The sequence below is a fragment of the Sus scrofa genome, chromosome 13, assembly GCF_054392235.1.
Source record: "Sus scrofa isolate SSC_HxYL_T2T_F1_AM1 chromosome 13, Sscrofa_HxYL_maternal_Yorkshire_Landrace_v2.0, whole genome shotgun sequence".
Classification (NCBI taxonomy): domain Eukaryota; kingdom Metazoa; phylum Chordata; class Mammalia; order Artiodactyla; family Suidae; genus Sus; species Sus scrofa.
This window is the reverse complement of record NC_139395.1, coordinates 150,604,833-150,628,098: the sequence shown is the minus strand read 5'-3', so window position 1 is coordinate 150,628,098 and position 23,266 is coordinate 150,604,833. Positions and strand designations below refer to the sequence as shown.

Sequence of the window (23,266 nt, the reverse complement as noted above, 5' to 3'; positions counted from 1 at the left end):
TGTAACATCCAAAGCATACAATACATGTTCTATTTTGTATTTGCCACATTGCTTGGCATAAAGTCGTGCTTTGACCGCTGAGTGGACCAGTCTCTGTTTCTAGCCCGTAGTTTGCACCCTGGGACCCGCTACTGTATTTCCACCTGTCTATGGCATAACTGCACTTGGATGACTCACTGCTCTCTACCCAACAGAACTGAAACTAAGCTCATATGCTATCTCCCAGGTCTGCTCCTGGTCCAGATCCCCATCCTCAGCTTGACCTCTAAGCCATCTCGGCTCTCTCTCCCTCTCTGTCCTCCTCCTGAAGTAGTGTTCCACTGGATTGTCACAGTGATTGCACTTCTTCAGCCTGGCTTTAGATTTGTATGTAATCTGTGAGGTCCACTCCTGGCAGCATCAAGAGGAGAAGCACTTCTCCCAAACCACAGCAGTGTTCTCTAAGACCTAGAGCATCATGAGAAACAGAACCCTTCCCCTGGTCTGCCTCCTCCCTGGGTCCCTTGCTGTCTGCAGACCTCTCCTCTAACATATTTTCTGGTAGATACGTGAGATTATCGTCACTGAAATGTAAAGATCTCTCAAACCATAATCGCCCTTGTCTACCACTGAGTCTCCAAAATTACCTCCTGTCCTGATGGGTATGTTTCTGACCTCAGGAAGAATGTTGCTAGAACACATCTTCTTCGTTACTAGGGTGACCTCTGGAGTCCCTTCCACCAGCACTTGGTGACAAAGCAACTTCTTCCACTTTGCGCTTGTTTCCCATGGGTTAGTTTTTGTCTCAGCTACTGAATCCTGAAGCCCACAAAGACAAAGCTCACCTTGTGTTGTCCATGTTGAGAAGGAGTTCACAGAGAGGGCTCGAAGATTCTTGTTTGAATGATATGTTTTGTGTGTTTAACTTCTGTTTGTATATATTTATGAATTTTTGTGTGTGTCTCTGAATGTGGCTCCCATATTGCTCTCTAAGAAGGATTCATCCTTGAGGTTTGAGGGGCAGGGGTAGCTTAGATATTTTCCCTGGCCACCAGGCCCATAACATGACAAACTGAGAAGCCAGTGCTCTAAATGTTCATGGCCACAGCTGGCGCAGGTGAAGAGCCTACCTGAGCTGCAGCCTGGAGTTATTTTTCTTTTCCACCTGCTGGAGGTCTTCCTAATCCCGCTAAATATAAAAGATGAATTTTTCTGTTAAGCATTAAAAGGAACGTGGATGTGTATATATGTGTGTGTATGTGTGCTTCTGTATGCATATATACATATATTTGTATATACATATATGTATGCATGTATGTATATATGAAGGAAATACACCAAAATGTAAACAGTGGTTATTTCTGGATGGTGGCTTTTTCCAAATTCTCTACGATAATTCAAATTACTTTCAGTAACCAAAAAAAAAAAAAAAACACTAATAGATGTTATTTTTTAAGGGTAGGAAGGGACACAATTATTAATAAGACGGTTATTGACATCAACCCACTGTGTGAATGAATAATGCAGGATGCCTAGGAGGGAACAGAGGGATGGACGTCTCAGTATCTCACGATGAGAGAAAGTGACCAGACAGTGGATTTGGGCTGGCTTACAGGATGGGCAGAGGTTACTTAAGGTTGTGAGCTGAGGAAATGGCAACCTTGTTTGGTTGTGAAGGTCGGGAGTCTTGAAGAGTGAAAGGAAAGAGAAGGAAATTTCAGGGGGTGGGTGGAGTTGGGGTAGGAGTGGGGAAGGTCAGAGTTTTCCCCCAAACTCAGCTGTTGAGAAAAGTACGGTAATGGGGAAGAAAAGCTTGAAATGTGCTTTCTCGTTCATAAAGAGATTTTTACAAAGATGCATGCAGTGGGAGAGAGAGAAGGCAGACATGTTTCAAGTTCAGTTTTCAAGCCCCTATAATTCCAGAGAGAGGGGTTTCCAAAGTGATCGGCATAGGGACTCTGGGACCCAGCGTAGGAGGAATGGGCAAGAATCCTAATAGCAGGTTCATCGTTGGGTCAAGACTCAGCTCCCCTCCCCTCCCTCCTCCCCTCCCCTCCCTTCTCCCCTTCCCTCCCTCCTCCTCCCTCATCTCCCACTGTCATGGGGCAGGGGGAATGTTTCTGATAAGAATACTCCTTAAAGAGACAATTTCCTAACCATCTGAACTTGGAACCAAAAAGTGATATGAAACAAACATTGTCAAGGAGGTTTCTCCCACATCACCTAGTCTCACAGTTCTTTCCCTCTTTGTCTCTGGGCAGGAGGAGAAACAGAGAGATGAAACACAGGGAGGTGGGCTCTGCCTTGCTGGGGCTGACTTCTTGCCTCTCGGGTGGCATTCTGGGAGCAGAGAACACCAGGGCCACCATGCAGGAAGGGGCACAGTAGAGCCTGGCTCTGCACAGCCTCCTGCTCTTCCCAAGCCACTGGGCCAGCCGCTCCATGTCAGGAACCTCCCCATTGCATTGGGGGTGAGGAGCCCTGCGTCAGTGTGAACAGCACACACAGGGCTGTCTAGAAGCCAGAAGTAGAGTAGGAAGCATGAAAGAACAAAGTCACAAAAATCAGTTTCTAAAAAGAGTGAAACGACATATTTCATGATGTCTGTGTCTTTTCTCTCTGCACCATTCACCATGTTCCCTACTCTATCTGTCTTTCATTCAGATGGTTAGTTATATCAAGGCACATTTCCAGTATGGGCTCTAGTTTAAAACTTGAGGTGGCAAAAGGCTCTTTTAAGCCAGTTTATTAGGGGATCTGCACTTCCTTTTGTGTAATGAAGGAACACAAACAGAATAAAGAAAGTCCCTCAAATCCACCCGTCTAATGAGAAAGCACAGCCCTTTCTCTTAGAAGCCCCTGCTGTAATTGAGAGAAGCACAAAGGCTGCTATGAGGAAGCACTCACAACATAAACAACTGACAGTAACAATTGTCTTTTTTTTCCCTGAACTCCTACTATGAGCCCGGAATTGTATGTCTAATCTCTCATTTGAGCCTCACAATTCTTCCAGGTAAGTATCATTATCCTCATTTTGCAGATGAGGAAGACATAGAGGTTAAATCACCTGCCCAGGGTCACGCCTCCAGAAAGTGGCAGAGCTGAGATTTGAACCCAGGTCTTTCTCCCATCTCCTGTGCCCACTGCCTTCTGCCATGAACAAAACCAGTCAGATGATGCAGGCAGAAACACACAAAGTAACATTTTGGCCCAAATGCTATAAATCTTATCATTTCTCCCTCCTGACCAACAGAATGAAATGAACCTGAATTTAAAAACCAAGAACGAAAAAGAATAAAAAACCAAGAACAGACCATGTTCCATGTATTACCTGTGTGTCAGCTGCTCGCTGGCTGCTGTGCATAGTGAAGCATAACCTGAGTCAGGAATTTAGAAGAGGCTGTTTACTATGTCTTGGCCACAGGAGTAGCAATTCAGGCACATCTCTGCCTCAGAGGCTTTCAGATCTATGAGTCAGAAGCATCTAGAACATATAGTCAACTGAAGATGCATTTAAAATTGATTGCAAGATAGATGCCTCAGATTCTTTGTGGAAGAAGAAAAGACTTAAATCTATAAAAAAAATGTGTTCCCTATTTGTGGCTGTTTTTAGACCCCTGGATGTCCAGTGATCTCTTAGGCATCTACGGACTGTGGAACATCTCTTTAGAGCTCAGAAGACTGGTACTATGAGTGCCTAGGATTAGACTGGGATCTATAGTATATTAAATAAATAAGTAAGGTGTTTCTGTGAAGGAGTGTGTATCTGAATAGGAGGAGATTGGAGAAATCTCAACATAGCGCCCCCCACCCCCAAAAAAAAGAATTCTGGGAAGATCTGGTTAATAAGAGCTGCTGTCCTATTAAAGTGGGTCTTGCTGATTCTTATTCCTCATGGAAAATGCCCAAGACCAGTGCTTCTGGATGCTGTGTGTCCAGATGTGAAAATGCAGTTCAAATGCTGTAAAACCCAGGTTTTCCAACCATGGAGTGGTCTCTGCCTTAAAGATTTTAAACTAGGTGACCCTTAGAATTACCAAGGAAACATTTCAAAAAAGCTCATCTCAGGCCCCTCGTTGGCTAAATCAGAATGCCCAAGGTAGAGGGTATATATGTGAATTCCTTGCTGAGAGTTATTTTCTAAGTAATAGAAACTGTTAGCATTTCAAAGAAATTGAATGGCATTTTTTAAAACTACACTTCTACTTAAATTTTTCCATCTAGTCTTTGCCCTGGGCAAGATTAAAAAAAAAAGTCATCTCAATGAGATCATGAACAGCCATCATTTTTAGAGTTAAGAGTGGTGCATTGGTGTTAACTACTCTTTTAAGGTACCTACTGAGCCATAGAAAGTAATGGTTTCCTATATACATGTGTATTTTCTCAGGGTTTTGGAGAACAAGTGTTCCGTTTGCCCACATGCCTCTAATTCTTAGATGTCTCACTTATCAAACCATCATCAGACAGATGTGCAGGTGCACGGAGACCATCATACCGTGAGGTTCAAGGGGGGGATAAAGTTTTTGTGCAAAATCTCATGAATACACATAATGAAGTGACCCAAACCACTTCTAGTTAGGTCCTTGAGGAGATCATGGTTCCTTAGAATGCAGGAGGGATGCTTCCCAAGATCTTTGGAATCCACAAACTTATACATGTACAAATATCATTTAGCACCTGGATTCTCCTAGGGCAGCCTAGCACAGTGGTAGGACAACCTCAGAGCCAAACCAACCTCAATTCAGATCTCAGCCCCTCCACTTGCTAGTTGTATGATCCTGGGCAGGACCTCTCAGTGCTTCAGTTTGCAAAACGGGGATAATGGTATTACCCACCCCATAAAGTCGTGGTGCAAATTACAGGAGATGATGCGTGCCAGACACTCAGCGCTTTGCCTGGCATGCCTTAAACGCCCAATAAATAATAGCCATGAATAACAGTGATCATATAAAGGGCATAAATAAATTAGCTTTTAATAATAATGACACTAAAAATATTTTTTAAAACTAGTCTGCACCCTCAGAATTTTAATCACCGTATGAAGAGCCAAATGTCAAATTCGGCACTTGTAAAACTATTAAATTCTGTCGCCAAAGAAGTTCTACAGGCATAGTAGCACAGCTGTAAACCAAACGGGTACTGACAGCCTCCTGTGATGTGGGGAACTCGCTAATCAGGACAGCTGATGCCACCAATTCCCCACCTCCAGCCCATTAATGTAACATTATGCAAAGCACAATATGGTTTAAAATTCTGGAGTCCCTTTTGCCCTGGAAAAGGTGGCTCAGTGGGCACCAGTATTTTGCCCTGTAGGACCTCACCAATCACTGCTCCTGGCTTTCTTCAGCATCTCTTCCCCCTCCTGAATCCTCAGCATCTACCTTCCCCACAGCTCAGGTTAACTGCCATTTGAACTTGGTGCTGACATGTTTTCTCTTCCTTAATGAACAGTTTTTGCCTGGCTGGAGTTCTTACCAAGAGAGTTTCAGACTCTTTCTGTAAGGCAGCCTTGATACCATGAGCTAAGCCACAGTCAGATGGGGAGTCATACGCTTTAATTCATCTGGAATTTTATCTTGGCTAAGAGCCATTGCTTTTTAAAAATATTTCACCCTTCCAGTAGTGCTTGAAGCTGGTTCTCTTTGAGGGACCATCATTCTAAAAGAATGATTCCATTGCTTCTGATGGCCCAGTAGAGGTGGTGTCACTGGAATTTGGAAGCGGAGTCTCTGGCCTGGCCCCCTCCCTCAGGCATCCATTCCCTCAGCTGGCCTTGCAGCCTGCACAAACCAACCGCATGCCTTAGAAAAATTCTAGATTACCCCTTTATGGACCCTGGAAACACTTGAAATCAGGAATGTTGAGTCAGTTACTACTTAAGATTTGCTGCATGAATGAGTAAACTTTTCTCAATTTCTTCCCCCCAATTGAATTTCATGCTAAGCCTGGTTAGTAGGACATAGAGACCCTAAAGAGTTGAAACAAACAAAGCAAAACAAAACAAAACAAACACTATCTGCCACTGGACTTGATAGTTAATGCAGCCCTATTTAAGTTCTTCCTGGCTCCCCTCCTGCTTACCTGTCTGGGATGTTGGAAAGCCACAGCACACATGCTCTTCAGGGAGCTAACGTGAGGAAAAGGGTATGGACGTGAGCTCTTGACAGTTAACAAAAGTGGCCGGTGGGCGATCCTCATCAGGATCCTGGACCTGGTTGGCTGCTTCTGAACCTTCAGACTGAGCAATGTCCTTCCTATGCAGCACTCTGCTCCCTCCACTTCCTCTAAGACAATGACTGTGTATTTGCCAGCTTGCACTCTGTGCATTACGTTGCTAGAAACTCACCAGGTCGCACTGATGCTTTCGCTCTGTTTTCTATAAAGGCCGACGGGAATCTCATGGAAATTTGTGCCAAGTTATATGCAAATCACAGAGCCCCGGCCCTTTTCTTAACAGGATGGCAACCTTGCTCCTCGGTGGCACCTGGGACCTGGAGATCCTTTCTCCACTTACGTTTAGCGCGCAGCCTGGGACTTGTCCCTGCAGCTCACCGGGTTAGCCGTGCCGCCGCTGGGACCTCCCACCTGGACTCCCATCACCCACCTCTCTTGAGACTGCTCTGGCAGGGCTGGCGTGGGGTGCAGCCTCTGCCCAGAGGGCAACATGTTCCAAGCAAAATCTGCCCCCCGGGCCATGGGCTCACCCCTCGGGGCCCCTTGCTTCTCTACTGGGTGCAATTCGAGGTTGCCAAGCTTCTCTCCAAAGTCTAAAATGGTGGGACAGTCGGAACCTGTGAGAGGCCCCCCTGGCCCGATGCTGTCCCCCAGCTCCCAGCCTGAGCACCAGGCACCCCCAGGCCCATGCTGCCCTCCAGGTCTGCCATGTGAATGGGCAGGTTTGGTAGACGGATGCACTTGTCCCTGGAGTTTTCCTCCAGGTTGAACGTTACTATTGTCAGTGGCCCCCACTGGAAAAACCCAGCGTTCTGATCTAGCCCGCATCCCCCCAGTCACGGGAAGGAGGGAGGAGGAAGAAGGGGCAGTGTTTGGTTCTGGTTTATGGAAGACGAGGGTCAACTCCAGCCAGTCCCAAACATTGGAAGGGACCACTTCTCCCAGCAAATGTTCTATCTGCTTCAGCCTTCCCAGATCTTGTCATGATTTTCCAACTCCTCCCTAACCTCACTCACTCCTGAGGTGTCTGGTTCAAAGAGGACCCCTCCAGCCTTCATTTGCTTCCAGATTATCCTGTTTTGGGGTGGGTATGGGATGGGAAGTGGGAGAAGAAATAAAGGAAACAAACTGGCCACACGTTGATAATTGTTGAGACTAGATGATGGATGTGTGGGTGTTCATTATATCATTCTCTCCACTTTTGTATATGTTTGCATTTTTTCATAATAAAAAGTGAAAAAATAAAAAAAGTCCTCCAACTTCCAGAACACTCAAGAGAGAGCCCCCCCAACCCAACACATAGTTTCATGGACACCCCACACCAAGGCAAGAGGCAAAGATGATCCCATTACATAAATATATATATGTATAATATATATATTCAGTTTCTAATTTTTTAAGGCCCATCGCTTTATTTTCAATAGACTAAACCTTATTTCTAAGAGGTCCCGACAACGTTGGGCTTACTTCCCCCAGCTGGGTTAGGGGGGAGGGCTTGGGTAAAGGGTTCCTTAAAATCCTGAAAGTTTACACTTCCATGTATCTCACAATCTTCTTGTGAGGATGGGACTTGTTCAGTGTTCTGAACTTTGCCGAGGAAATGTGCTCTCGATTCAAAGTGTCATTCTCTGGAATTGCACCTGGCTCAGGAAAGGACTGTCTTTGTACTTGAATTTCAATCCAATGGAGAACCTTAACACACGGGCATTTGCATGACTAAGAATTGCTGCTGTCTTTTTTCCATATGTCACTTTCTTGAATGTGTTCTAATAAAATGATTCTAAAGCAGGCTGTTGATATACAGTGATTTATAAATACTTTCTGTTGAGTGCCGAGGCCCTTAATTTTCTACCAAGAATTCACCCCATCCCACTTTCTGGAAAGATCTGTCTACTGGGGACAGATGCAAGGAGCATGTGTCTGGCATGGTGGCGGCACCACTGCAATTGCAGTCACTACTGAGAGTCATGTCAACCGCAGTGATTTGTCTTCTGGTTGCCTAGCAGCAGAATGTGTTTTCCAGAATAAAGATGGTCATATGAAGTAGATGAGGGTGGTGGGGGAAGTGGAAGAGGCAAGGCAGGAACAGGAGGATAATTCCCTCAACCAGAGAAAGCAAGGCAGAAGGAGAGACAAAGGCTGCCCCCAAAGAGCGGTCAAGTTCTAAGTCATTCCTTTTAATGATGAGAGTCAGCACGTGCAAGTGATAATCAATTGTTAAATTTTCTTTACAAAATTGTACCTTTTGACACAAGGCTATAGCATGTTACAAATCTCAAAATCTCAAGAAGCAAACTAGAAGCAAATGGAGAAAATATGTATTTCCAAAGGTTCTGAGAAGCACTTTTGAGTCCAGCCTTTATCCCCCCTTCAGCCAGATGGGCCAGGGCGCTCCCATGGGCCAGTAACCAACTTAGGCTGGTTCTTTGGGGAAGGAGGCTTGATTAGAAACCTTATAAGGGGCGGGGAAGGCAGGACCAGACCAGAAGGCGTCCATGTACTGAGCACCCTTCTCACACCAGATGCTGGGAAGGCACTTGATAGGCATTATGTCCTCTAATCTTCACAGCCATCCTGAGAGGCAGGCGGTACTGTCTTCATTTTCCAGATGAAGAGGCTGAAGCTGAGAGAAGTAAAATAACTTGTACAAAGTCATAAAGCTAAGAAAATAGCAGATCTGTGATTCAAATTCAGGCCTCTGGTCCCCAAACCCATGCTTCTTCAAACCACAGGGCTGATGGCCCAGCGCCCAGCCTGGGCTCTCCTTGTACCTCACCATAGTCTTTGCTTTAACAAATTGTGCAACTTCTGTGGATCCTGGGCGTTGGTGGGGGGAGGCAGAGCCAGCATCCTGCTCTTCCTGTGTTTTGGAGCTCTCTTCCAGGCCAGGGTCTCGGTAGCCCACATCCATATACGTGGGACTTAGTTGTGTAGAGCACGGGCTGGTGAGGCTGACATCCCCCTTTGATTTTCACAGGGATTTGCTCACTCAGATGTCTGAGTGCCTCCTAGGGCTGGGCACTATGAACTAGGTGATCAAATATAGACTCGGTTCCGGTTCTCACGGAGCTTACCAGTAGACAAGACAGGCATTAACCAAGTAATATTTTAATGGATATATAATTAAAACTAGAAAAGTCCTTGGAGGTCATTGTGATCCACAGAGGCAACCGAGACCCAGGTATGCCAGACAATTTGCTTAAGACCAGATAGCAAGTTAGCGGCAGTGTGAGATCTAGAACTCAATAGATTTCTAAGACTGCCTTTTCCCTACTATGTCCAACTCTAGCCTATTGCACACCCCAAGACTGCCCCCTAAACACAGCCAGCCCTAGGACCATACTGCTCAGTCAGGGCACTCTCCCCAGCTTAGGAAGGACTGGAGGGCACGCCATATAATGATAATCAAACAGTGTAATGAACCAAACCCCTGAGGATGGCAGCTACCCCCGCCTTGTTTGCAGATGCATTTTTGAGCCCAAAGCAAGAACAAAGAGGCAGGGCTTCTGGGCTGTAATAAGGGTGCTTGCTGGTGCTTCAATGTTTTTCTCATCTCCCAGGTTCAGCAGTCATTCATTCACTCATTAATTCAACAAATGTGTCGTGTGCCCCCTAGGGACTGTGCACAGTTCTCAGAGCTGGGGATACAGCAGTGAACAAAACAGATTGCCCTAACGGAGTGAACCTTCCAGCTTGAGGAGACAGATAATAAAATAAACAAGTAAACAACAGCCTATTAGAAGGTGATAAATGCTACACAGAAAAGTAAATCAAGAAAGGGATATGGGGCCAGGGGAGGGAGGGGATGCATTTTTAGGTAGGGTGGTTGGGAAGAAGACCTCCCTGAGAAAATTATGTTCTTGGTCATCATTTTACACACACACACACACACACACACACACACACACAGAGTTGTGCAGTGTGGTTTGACACGTCCCTAAGCCTTCCTCTACCTCCTTCAGACAAATACAGGTTGCTCAGTAGCATGTCCCAGGGCCCAATTCCTAGCTTTCCTTTTTTCCCTTTGAGCTGAATCAGTGGTTCTCAAACTTGAGTGCACATCAGAATCATTTGGAGAGCTTGTTAAAACACAGACTGTGGGGCTCCACTCCCAGAATTTGTGATTCAGTAGGTCTTGGGGGGGATCCAAGAACTTGCATCCCCAGCTGTTGGCTGCTGCTGGTGGGCCAGGGACCTCATTTGCGAACCACTGGGTTCAGTGTTATAGCTGGAAGATCTCTGTTAAAATCCTGAGACAGGATGTATCTGTTTATTAGGATCCATGGACATTCTAAAAGTAGCTATCCTGGAAGAGCAGGAGTCTTAAGAAATATGACTCTTCTTTTTTTAATTGGGTCATTTTGGAGGCCTCAGCCCAAGATCCCAAGCACTGAGGAGTTAGGGCAGAGGATAAATCCTGAAAAGGTGGCAACAATATTTCATTGCTTGTCCATCAGAGCTTTGCATTTTCCTAGCATTTAATACTTTTATAAGACCTCTTACTACTCTCTTTTGGCTGTTAACCTGTTAGCTAGACAGGTATAGATTACATCATTACATTTTGTAGATTAAAAAAAAATCTTTTTTTGAGCTACGAAGAGGTTACATGGCCTCCTTTGGGCATCAAGAATGAGAACCCCAGTTGCCTTCCTCCTAGCCCAGTGTTCTTTTTCTACTCACACTCTTTATAACACAAGCTGTGGCTTTTTCCTGGAGCATCTACCCCCAGCCATTAAAATCCAGGACATGGAGTTGTTGTTGTTGTTGGGTTTTTTTTTTGGGGGGGGGGGTTGCCGTTTGCTCTGTTCAAAACTCCACTTGCTGCAAATAGATTATCCATGTGGGTGATTAACTGTGACAAATACTAAGCCCTGTGCAAGTTTCCTGTGCCATAAACACATTTCTTCTACTACCAGGTATTGTACAGAGAAAATGCTAACTCATTTTACTATTAGCCCAAGCTAGAACTAATCGTGATGAAAGAAAACCTGCTGGGGAGAAAGCACACATAATACTTTCCAAAAGTGAATAGAAATGGCATTTTGATGATGCATACTTCTGCTTCTGTTCCATTAGTAAAGATGATTAAAAGCGTCCTGTATCACTAAAGCACAAGCAAAATGAGAGTGGATTGTGTTAAATCTGATGGCTGCTGAATCACATTCTCAGGTACTTAAACATAACAAAACAAAACGAAACCCATGGACATGAAAGGTAAAATCCTCTTTGCCGGTACTTGCCTTTCTGTTATTTTCTCCAGCCCTGCACTGACTCCTCAGACAGACCCAGGTCTCCCATTGGATCTCACAGACGGAGACCCGTGGGTTACAAGGAGTTGCTTCCCTTCAGCTTCCGTACGTTTTTTGACCATCCAAGACCCCGAGATTTTAGAAGTTTCATTTCCAAAACCGCTTTCATCTGTCTCTCAACCCATTGCTATTCTGCCATTTTTCCTCTCATACTGCCACTAGAACCACTCATTTGTTCACTAAGCTCTCATTAGGTACTTTTGTGTACCAGCCACTGTTGGAGCCACTGGACAGGCTGTGAAAATGGGTATAAATAATCCTGTCCTCAAACAACATGGCATGTCCTAGAATCACTTTGTAAGTTAGACAGAATAACCAACGTTAAAGGGTATTCTAGATGTAGATGGTAAACCCATGCAGGCCTCTCTCCATTTTCATTCCCTGTACTCACTGTATGCACAAAGAAAGTGAATTAATGAGTTATTTTAGCTTCCAACATAAGATAGGCAGCATTAGGAAAGAAAATGTACCTGGGGAGGAGAAGAGTGGGATAAGGAAGAAGCTCTACCCTGTAGCGCTGAGCACACCCCGAGATGTGATGAGCAGCAGCGCTAAAGCATGGTAACATGGGGGCAGTGTGAGATCTGATATCTGCTGTAGATCCTCCACATATGGACTATGACCAGTTGAATCTATGAGGAGCATAAAACTTGGATGATTAGAAATTCTATAGTGATAAAAGATCTCGTGTGAATGGGTTTTTGCTGAGCTGTAGACCCCAAAGTGTGCTATAAAGATGACTGCTCCATAAAAATCAAGTAGTTTGTGCCCGCTGCAACACAAGGATTGAGCATGTCAGAAAATAGATTGGGTTGGGGAAGAGCTGGTGACATGCAGAGGACTCAGTTAGTTGGATCAGGATCAGAGAAGCCATAAGAAGAGATGCAGACCATAATTAAACAGTGTGTGTGCGTGTGGATGTGTATGCAAATATATATGTATGGAAAAGGTGTTGAAGCCCAGAAAAAAAGGATTTCACGAGGATGGGAGCTCTTCAAATAAATTTCAAATTCATAATCCAACAAACGTGCAGTCAGAAGACAAGGATAAGACGGTAGTTCTGGGGGCCAGGTGGCTTGAGGAACACCACTCACACACCTTTCTCCTGTTTGTGTTCGGTCACCTGATTGTGTAGCAGCTGTCACTGTCTCTGCTCCCTAAAGTCACTGCTCAGGGTCTGACCCAATTCTGCTTAAGGTTGGGCTTTGTGAATAGCAGAATCCCAAGACGGGTTCAAGGCAGACATGCAGGTCAGATCAGTCCTAAGAACCCTATTTCTGCCAGATTTACAAGCCTGTCCTGGCCTGAGAGGGAATTTTCACAGCACAGCTGCTGTCTCCAGCCTTACCAAGGACCACCAAGGGTGCTAGTGGCGTGATACTGTAGCCAGGCCTACAGTGGCAAGTCTGAACATGGACAGCGGTAGCCGCAGGGAGAAATAGCGTTGATGAGAAAGGGGGTCTCTATGTGTCTGCCTTTGAGTTTCTTGGCTGGTGGAATAAGGAGTGTTACTCTATTTGTTGGGATGTCCAGGGATTCTGTTGCCTGGCAATGGTGACCTTTTAAGGGGCCTTACACCCAAGCATAGTGTGGAGTTTTTAGACTTGGCTGTGCTGAGCTCTGCTGGGTGGTTGCTATGACACAGATCAAAGGGGAGAGGATCTCAGAGTGGGAGTGGGGACCGAAACGTAGTTGATGTAGAAGCAGGGATTAGATTTCACTGGTGTGGCACTGTCCCTCTGAGAGTGGCCCTCCAGGTGATATTCTGTATCACAAAGATTCATGAGAATTTATACAGGCATCCTGGCCCTAAGAGAAACAAGTGTTTTAATTGATTTGTACAGATAAGTTTCTCCAAGGCCACTGAAAGTTAGCAGTGGAAATAGGAGGCTTTGTACTTCCCAGACTCTTCCCTCATTCTCATTTTCATTTTGTACTGAAAATGCTGACATATTGCTTTATTTTTTGGTGTTTCTGGGACTAACCAATCAACGAACTTGTTGGAGAGCCATACATAATAGGCCTCAAAACCAGACCATCACAAATGATCTAGGAACTGTCTGTCCATCCCACAGGGCCACACAGCAAGCTTAGAGATGGAATGGGTCATTAAAGGGGAGGTCCTTGCAGGGTCTAGTTGGCTGATTGGTGTGGCAGGATGTAAGTGGTGGTGTTCCAGATTGACGGCTCAGCACAGGGTGGTAGTAGGGTCAGGCAGGTGCTTGGCCTTCTAGGAGAGGCCATCAAACCAGCATTTCTAGCTTCTGAGGAATGAATGATTCAGAAATTAAAGTGAGAGGCTGGTTAGCCCACTGAGCCTGATGGTGTTATAAAGATGACTGCTTAGACCATTACCATATTCCAGTTTCCCATCAGACCTCAAATTTGGCTATAAGAGTCATTAATCTGGCTATTTTCTCCTGGATTAAATATCATATGAAAGAAGCATATGCGAGTCAGGGGGCAGGATCCAGAAAGTTGAGACAGGTTAGCATAAATATTTGCATTGGACACATCGGTCTCTTTGGCAAATGTTTGACATGGGGGAAGGATATCAAGGATTATGTCTGAAGTAATGTGATGATTTGGGTTCTGGAAGGTCTCCTTAAGTATCAGAGACAATGCGAAAGGCTAATATATCATCAGAGGTTAATGAGAAGGTCATTTATCTGAAAAAGAAGAGAATGAATATTGTTACTAATTAGTAACCCTAGGGTGAGTGGAAGGATAAATTAGGAGGTTGGGATTAACATATACATACTGCTATATATAAAATAGATAACCCACAAGGAATTACTGTATAGCACAGAGAACTATGCTCAATTTGTAATAACCTATGAGGGAAGAGAATCTGATAAATATACACATATACATAGAGGAATATATATATAAATATATATATAACCGAATCACTGTGCTAGACACCTGAAACTAACATGATATTGTAAATCAACTTTACTTCAATAAAAAATAGTGACCTTTGGTAAACACTGGATATCCATCATATCATTTATTCACTAAAAATATTTATTGAATACCTACTATGTACCAAGCACTATCCTAGACACCAACAAACCAGGAAAGAATTCCTGCCCTCGTGGAGCTTACATTCTGATGGAATATAGACAAATAAGTAAAATATCCAAAATACTAGATTATGACACATGCTATAGAGCAAAATTTAACTTCAAAAGGATGTAAGTAAGTAGTTCAGGGGATGAGAGAAGAGGTGAGGGGCAGATCTGAGTTCTGGTGACTGACCTATCAGAGATACAGAGTATAATGAAATTAGTCCAGATGCTCTTACGACAGATCATGGTAATATGGCTGTGAGTGTCGGAGGAGAGGAAGGGTTGAGGGTTCTGCTAGGAGCACACACAGGTCTTAGAAATCTCTCTTCATTACTCCCCAGAAGAGCATGAAGACTTGGGGAGGAGTGGTCTTACCTAGGGAACAGGTCAGAGCTCTCAGGTAAGATGGCCTCTCTCCCATCTTTATACCTGCTTTGGAACCAAGAGGGTGCCCAGAAATGTGCCCCAGAAGTCAAGTGTCAGGTGGGACCACAGACTACTCCCCCTCAGCCTCCACCAGCATTTCTGATACGGTATTAGTCTAGGGAGAGGAACCTGGATTCCATTCAGTCTGATGAGTATTCGCCTGCGGTGTGTGACCAGACATCCTTCAAAGTTCACATGGTAAGATTCTTGAAAATAAATCCAGGTATAATCCAAGTATAACATGAGCCTAGGAACCTAGAGTTAATGAAATACATTATTCCTAAATCTCTGTAAGCTCAATGGGGCATTGCAGATTCTGAGACGTGTGGTATAATATTTGTGTTGTCCTTCGTGGGCTTAAAATATGACTTCCCTTTGGTTACCTCCTCGGATTCCCAGCAGAATGCAAGGTCCCTCAAGTCCAGCTTGATAAAGCTTCAGCAATAGGAAGAATAGTTTCCAGTCATGCCTGTTTTGGGGGACAAACTCCAGTCACCAGTACAAAATGAGAAAGAGTCCCAGTTGTCTTGATCAAAAAACAGCACACGTTCCTGTTGTAGCTCAGCAGAAACAAATCCAACTGTATCCATGAGGATATGGGTTTGATCCCTAACCTCACTCAGTGGGCCAAGGATCCAGCATTGCCCTTAGCTGTGGTGTAGGTCACAGAGGCAGCTTGGATCTGGCATTGCTGTGGCTGTGGTGTAGGCCAGCAGCTATAGCTCCAATTCGACCCCTAGTCTGGGAACTTCCATATGCCGCAGGTGCAGCCCGAAAAAGCAAAACCCCCAAAAAACAAACAAATAAAAAAAAACAGCATTGGGCCATGGGTGACCCAGTGAAGAGGTACAGGAATTCATGCTAGAATCTTGTGATATTGACTCATATAGAATCTGTACCTTGGACCCAAGTAACAGATATATTCAACCTAAATCCGAGTTCCAGATAGCAGGGAGATGATTCAGTCACAATTGTGAAGTAAATGTACTGTCCCCATTTCCTCTCCCCAAACCCTGCTTCGGACTCATTAAACTTAAGCCTCAGACTGGAAAGTTAAGGAGAGGCTTGCTTTCTCTTCCCAGCTGCATCAATTTGCCCTCAAGAGACAAGCTTTTAAGGTTGAAGCCAAATGGAAGAGGAGCTCAGGGTGCCAGAGCACTTACACTCATGTACATACATAAATATACACGTGTGCACAGTATACGCATGTACATTCGTAAGCATACACACATGTACACACACATACACCTTTCTATTCATTGTGTAATAGTGTCCCATCTAATGCACAGCCATTATCTCTAGAAAGATGTCTATATAGGAAAATAAGCTGTCTTGGAATTCCCGTCATGGTGCAGCAGAAACAAATCTGACTAGAGGTTGCAGATTCGATCCTTGGCCTCACTCACTGGGTGAAGGATCGGCGTTGCTGTGAACTGTGGTGGAAGTTTCAGATGTGGCTCGGATCTGGCGTTGCTGTGGCTGTGGCACAGGTCGGCAGCTACAGCTCTGATTCAACCCCTAGCCTGGGAACCTCCATATGCCACAGGTGCGGCTCTAGAAAGACAAAAGACAAAAAAAAAAAAAAAGAAAGAAAAGAAAAATAGACCAGAGAGTTGTCTATATAGAAAAATTAGTGTCAAATGGCATTGGTTAGCCCTTCTAGAAAAGGGCTGCATGGGATAACTTCATTGCAGCTCAAGTTTTAGTCTAGGGGTCAGTTGATGCCAGGTCAAACAAAATCACATCCTCCATGTGACTGTGAGAAATCAAATGTGGCATCTGTTTATTTCCTATGTTCCTGGAGTAACATGTGCTCAGCAGAAGGTTTCTTACCATACGTGGTATGAATCAGCTATCTTTTGGCCTATCCTGATAAAAATTGAATATCAAATTAAAACTATAGGATGCAAAAACATTAGAATTTATATGTAGATGCAGATCATTAGCTGGGTAAAGAACCGGAACAGTTTTAGAGGATCCATGTCAAGTCATACTAATAACTGGATTTGTCATCCAGCTACGGAGTGAGTTCCATGAGGGCAGGGATTCTTGTCTGCTTTTTTCAATGCTGTTTCCCCACTGCCTGTACTAGTGCCAGGCGCATAGTAGGTAGTGCAAGTGCAATTGCATAGTATAGAACAAGTGAAATTTTTTAGTGTACAGAAATACAGACAGAAATATTTTCCATCTTTAATGCAACCAGACTGGTAGGCGAATACCTCCATTGCACTGGGGAGTAGGAAGGAGTTCTGCAGAATAATGTTCTATTTGGCACAAACAAGGAAGGAGCATGCTGCTTGAGTTCCAGATATTGCAAGAGTGGAAGACAGGTTTGTGTGTGATCTGAGAGGCAAAGTTAAAATCTGAGATTGAGGGCCAGAACTGATACACAAGGAAAGCAATTTAAAACTTAGCAAAGAAGCTCCAAGGCCATTATAAAAAAATAAATAAATAAATAAATAAATAAATAAATAAAAGCAAGCTGAAGCCCAGGTGCACAGCCAGGTTGTGGGAGACTAACATGTGGTTTGGTCACTGACAATTCAAAGGATTCTGATAAATGCCAACTTCTCTCAACACAGTTTTTATTGTATTACCCATCCATAGTTTTTAAATTTATCACTTGACTTTCGGGGCTCTGAGGATCATTTCTAATTAAGGATGGCAAATGGGAAGATTGAAAAGGGAAAAGCACCAAGGGCCAGGAGCAATAAAAAGGAACTAAATCCTCCAGAGCACATGTCCCAAAAAAGTGAAACAATTGCTATGAGAAGTCGTATTTGAAAAACATCTCTCATTTGGTTTGCTTGACTGAGTTCATTGCCAATGAGAAGGACTATGTTCCAAAGACAGTGTTTATTTAATATGTGCTTCTCCTCACTGCTTTTCCCCAACCTCATGCTCCTGATTCTCATTAAGCATTCCTGAAGCTCCAGGAAATGAAAATGTGAGAATCGATGCATCTGTTGTGAGTCAGCCCAAGAGATGGTCAATAATGGGCTGATGCCAAGTCCCTGATAGCAAGTAAAGCTGGCCTTCAGCTTGATTTTACTGAGCTTTAGGACTCTTCCCAAAGTACACATGAGGAAAATAAAATATGGTCCTTAATTACAAGAATTGTATAGTCCAATTTGGAGATCAAAATACAAATTCTCAAAGAACAAAATTCATACTAGGTGTGATGAAGAGTTAACCTAAGAGATCCCGAAGCTAGAATTATCTCTCCCCACTCTGTTTCTCTATTGAGCACCAAGGATCAGTCATAGCATATAATGACCATATTCTCAGGTTGTTTAAAAAACGGATAAAAATAATCATGGTAGTAGTGGTAACAACAGTAATAATAAAATATAGTAAGTCTCCCTAAATTACATTTGATTTGTATATGGCTATATTTGTCTTAGAATGGCCCCATTACATCTCTCTCCCTTTCTTAACTTTAGCTTTCCTACCACTCTCTCAGTGTTCTGTCCCTAAGACATTATCTTCTCCATCCAGAGAAGAGGATGAGAGTAGATGTGTCTGTCAGGACAATCTAGGTTATGCTGTGATAACAACTCTAAAAATACTGGTGGGGGTTCCTGCTGTGGCACAATGGAATCAGCAGTGTCTCTGGAGCAATGAGATGCAGGTTCAAACCCTGGCCTGGCACAGCGGGCTAAAGGATCCAGTGTTGCCGCAGCTATGGTATAGATCACAACTGGGGCTTGGATCTGCCCCCTATGCCAAGAAGCAGCCAAAAAAGGAAAATAAATAAATAAATAAATACGGGTGGCTTAAAACAATAAAGATTTATGGAGTTCTCAGGTGGCCTGGCAGTTAGGGATTTGTCATTGTCACTGTTGTGGCTCAGATTCATTCCCTGGCCCGGGAACTTCCACATGCCATGGATGTGGCCAAAAAAAAAAAGTAAAACAACAAAGATTTATTTCTCGCTAATGCCATATATTCATCATGGGTTGGCATGAGGCTCTATTCATAATAGGCAATCAGGGACCTTGGCTGATGGAGCAGCTTCTAAAGTTGCCAATTACCATCCCAGACAGAAAGAGAATTCTAAAGGATCTTAACCCATTCAAATAATCCAGCCTGGAAATGCCTCTTCAATGGCCAGAACTAGCCATATGGCCCTACAAAACCAGCAGGGGCTAGCAAAGCAATCAAGTCATGTGTCCAGAAGACAAAGAGCTAAAAATACTTGGTGACTATCATAGCACTAACACCAAGTCATATTTGCAAATTTTGGCTGTGACTCAGATTTTCAGATTTTGGGTCTACTTAACAGATTGTGTGTATGTGTATGTGTGAGTGAATTTCAAACATATGTTATTCATGTTTGACTCATTGTTTGCTTGCTGTTACTCCCACTGCCTAATTTTCACAAGGCCCTGACCCTGACGATTAGGCCCTATATGTATTAGGTCAATGCTAATGTCCGTGTCTAGTCAGAGTATAAAGATTAGAAGACTTCTTGTTCTTTGTGAAACTTTTTCCAGACTTAAGGAACCAATTTGTGACGGTATAGTGTCCTGACGAGTCTAGAGGGACAGTGAGGGACATGAGTCCTATCTTAGGGACATGAGTCCTATCCTAGACCTAATGTGTTACATCATTTTTATGCTAACCTGTAGAGTTCTCTGTTGGTATCTGACATCAGACTGTACACACTATGTGTTACACAGTAGGGATGAGAACTTACTGAATCCCCTATGGCAGAGACACTGATTAACGTTTGAAAGGACGTTTTCCCTAAATGTAAGAACGTGACCCATGTGCCACATTGCTCTTATAGGTAGTGCTATAAGATTGCATGACCTTGTTCTAGAAATCAGATGGTTCCTCCATCATTAAGCAGCTAATGGTTTCTCTGGGAATCCAGGTCAAGCTCTGCTGCAAATCACATTCAAATTATCAGCAAATATAGAGTATGGATATAAGCAGACATGGCCAGAAAATATGACACTTGGAGTTCCCGTCATGGCTCAGTTGTTAGCGAATCCGACTAGGAACCATGAGGTTGCAGGTTCAATCCCTGGCCTTGCTCGGTGGGTTAAGGATCCAGCATTGCTGTGAGCTGTGGTGTAGGTCGCAGACGCGACTCGGATCCCGCGTTGCTGTGTCTCTGGTGTAGGCCGGCGGCTACAGCTCCGATTTGACCCCTAGCCTGGGAACCTCCATATGCCACAGGAGCAGCCCTAGAAAAGGCAAAAAGACAAAAAAATAAAATAAAAATAAAATAAAAGAAAGTTGGTTTCGCTCCTAATTTTCCTACTGACTAGCTGAATGAGCTTTGAAAAACATTCTAGGCAAATCATCTTTCTTCTCAAACCTGTTTTCTCATCTGTAAAATTGGAAATTAATAGGAAGTTATCTCTTTCACACTTAAATATTCTGTTTTTCTATTACTAGCTTAGTTGTAATCTCAAAGTCTAATTTGGTATTTACTGGGAAAAACCAATAAGTATGCACCCTAAGTAATGTAGAATTGGGAAAATTACATTTGTATATAACCTAATTTTATACATAATTATTATCTGTATTGATAAAAGCAATATAGTACTCAAAAATGGGGATAGTAATTTTTTAATGTTTATCTTTGAAATGTAGGCAGAAAGTTTGTCAAAAATTAACATATATGCTTCATTTTCTCATTTATTTATCCATTTATTAACAAAGTTGAACCTGTACCATGTAATCAACTGGGTGAAATGAGCAGAGGAGACCAAGGGAATTGAAGACATTGGAAAGAGCATTACTTAAATAATGGATCATGGAATACAAGCTGTATAGGAAGGAAAGTGATGAAGGGAGGGTATGGACAGATTGGGGGACAGTGGAGGGCACCATGAAGTAGAGATCCCAATGAGATCTAAGAAAGGTCATAGTAAGAGTAATTAGGTAAGCAAATTAGAAAGAGAATAAGTTGTGGCCAGGAAGGAAGATGTGAGACTTCTGCTTCTGACCAAGATACAAAAGCAAGGACCAGATATACCCCCCTGCTTGGAAAAAACCAAAGACCAGACAAAATATAAGAAACAATTTTCAAGACAAGGGACCTCAGATAGCAAAGAACACTGTGATCCCCAGGAGACAAGAAACAAAGTGAGCCCTGTGAATAGTTTACTGCCCTGAGTTTCCAGGCCTCAGTGCAGGCAGAGGTAACCCAGTAATCTCTCTGAGTTAAGAAGATGAAGCTGGAGTTCCCGTGGTGGCACAGCGGTTAACGAATCCGACTAGGAACCATGAGGTTGCAGGTTCGGTCCCTGCCCTTGCTCAGTGGGTTAACGATCCGGCGTTGCCGTGAGCTGTGGTGTAGGTTGCAGACGCGGCTCAGATCCCGCGTTGCTGTGGCTCTGGCGTAGGCCGGTGGCTACAGCTCCGATTGGACCCCTAGCCTGGGAATCTCCATATGCCGCGGGAGCGGCCCAAGAAATAGCAACAAAAAAAAAAAAAAAAAAAAAAAAAAAGACAAAAGACAAAAAAAAAAAAAAAAAAAAGATGAAGCTGAAAGTCTAATGAGTCCAAGGCAGTGAGACTTCACTGGATAAAATAGCGGAGAGAAGAAAGCTGCACAAAAAGAGAATTCTGGTGATCTTCAGAGGGTCTCCCTCAAGTATTCACCAAAGTATTGATCATCACATGCATAAGAGGAAACTGCCCTGGGATGGGGAAGAGTTACCTGAAATAATTAGAGGGAAGAGTACTCAGTGTCCCCAGAGAGCCTACAATAATAATGCCTGTTCCCATCAGCCAGGCTAGGAAAGCTCAAATTCCCAGGACATCAGGTTGGGTACTAAGAAGGATCTTACCTTAGTAGTGGGGAATAATAAGCCCTAGAAAAGCTAGGCCCTGGTTCTGCCTAACAAGTCTTAAAAGGATCAGACTATCTCATAGTAACTTGACTGCATACCAGGACAAAACTCAAGAGCAGTTATAGGAATATGTAAATATTGAGCACCTAATAATGTAAAATTCATAATGTCTGGTCCAATTAAAAAATTACTGGGCATGCAAAGAAGCAGGAAAATATGATCCTGATAATAACGAGGGGGGAAAAAATCTATTGAAACTTACCCAGAGTTGACGCAAATGTTAGAATTAACAGACGTGGACATTACAAGTTATTAATAAGTGTTCCATATGTTCAAAAAGTTAAGTAAAGACATGGAAGATGTAACAAAAAAATTGTGAAAACTGCAATGTCTGATGTAAAAAGTATCTGGAGAGAATTGATAGCGGATGAGACATAGCAGAAGAAAACATAAATGTACTTGCAAGCATAGTAATAGAAGCTATGCAAAATTAAACACACAGAGAAAAGTGATAAATTTTTAAATAACAAAGCATCAATGAGCTGTGGAAGAACTTCAAGCATCCTAATATTCATGTACTTGGAGTTCCTAAAGGGGAAAGGGGGATATAAAAATATTTAATAATGGCTGAAAAAACTTCCAAACTTGATAAAGTCTATAAACCCATACATCCAAATATCCAAATAAATCCCAAGCACAAGAACTAAGAAGAAAACTACACCAAGACATATCATAATTAAATTGCTCAAAACCAGTGATAAAACAGAAAATCCTAAAAGCAGTCAGAGAAAAATATACATGCTATGTACAGAGGAACAAAGATAAGAATGACAGCATATTTCTCCTTGAAAACAAGGGAAGCAAAAAGACAGTGGTGCCTCAGAGTGGAATAATGAAAGTAAAAAGAAAACTCTCAAGCTAGAATTCTATACCCAGTGAAAATGTCTCTCAAAAATGAAGGCAAAAATAAAGATTTCTTTTTCTGACATAAAAAAAGCTGAAAAAAATTCTTTGCCAGTAGATCCATACTACAAGAAATGTTAAAGGGAGTCCCTTAGGTGGAAGAAAATGATATCACAGGGAAATGTGGATTTGTACAAGGAAATTAAAAGCACCAGAAATGGAAAATGCATGGCTAATGTACAAGATTTACATAAAAAGAACAGTATGAAAGAGCCTTTAAACAAGGATGTTTAAAATCTTCAAAGAATTAAGCGAGGAGTACTATAAATGAGGCAGAAACAAGTGCCTATAAAACAAGAATGCACACTGATGAAGAGAGTGTTACTTATTTAGAAAATATAGAAGTGAATAAATCCCTTAGAGCACAACCAGAGGGATAAAAGAGAGGGGGTGAAAAATAATTTTAATAAGAATCCTGGAATAGGGAGTTCCCAAGTGGCTCACTTGTTAAAGATCTGGTGTTGTCACAGCTGTGATGCAGGTCCGATCCCTGGCCTGGGAATTTCTGAATGCCAGCAAAAAAAAAAAAAGA

The 23,266-nt window shown here is 43.1% G+C and overlaps 1 protein-coding gene across 37 annotated transcripts in view; it reads left to right on the top strand.

The window, feature by feature from the left end:
* The window catches only part of KALRN (kalirin RhoGEF kinase), a 695,174-nt gene that overhangs the window by 477,781 nt on the left and 194,127 nt on the right, over positions 1-23,266 (top strand). For 6 of the 37 annotated variants that reach the window (XM_084990955.1, XM_084990958.1, XM_084990954.1 and 3 more), the window contains one exon: positions 6,437-7,941. The exons of the other annotated variants lie outside the window; for them this stretch is intronic. In XM_084990955.1, the coding sequence (XP_084847081.1) occupies positions 6,437-6,499 (63 nt within the window). In that variant the 3' untranslated portion in view covers positions 6,500-7,941. Of the gene's footprint in view, positions 1-6,436; positions 7,942-23,266 lie in introns of those variants that run through there. 37 annotated transcript variants of the gene reach the window in all.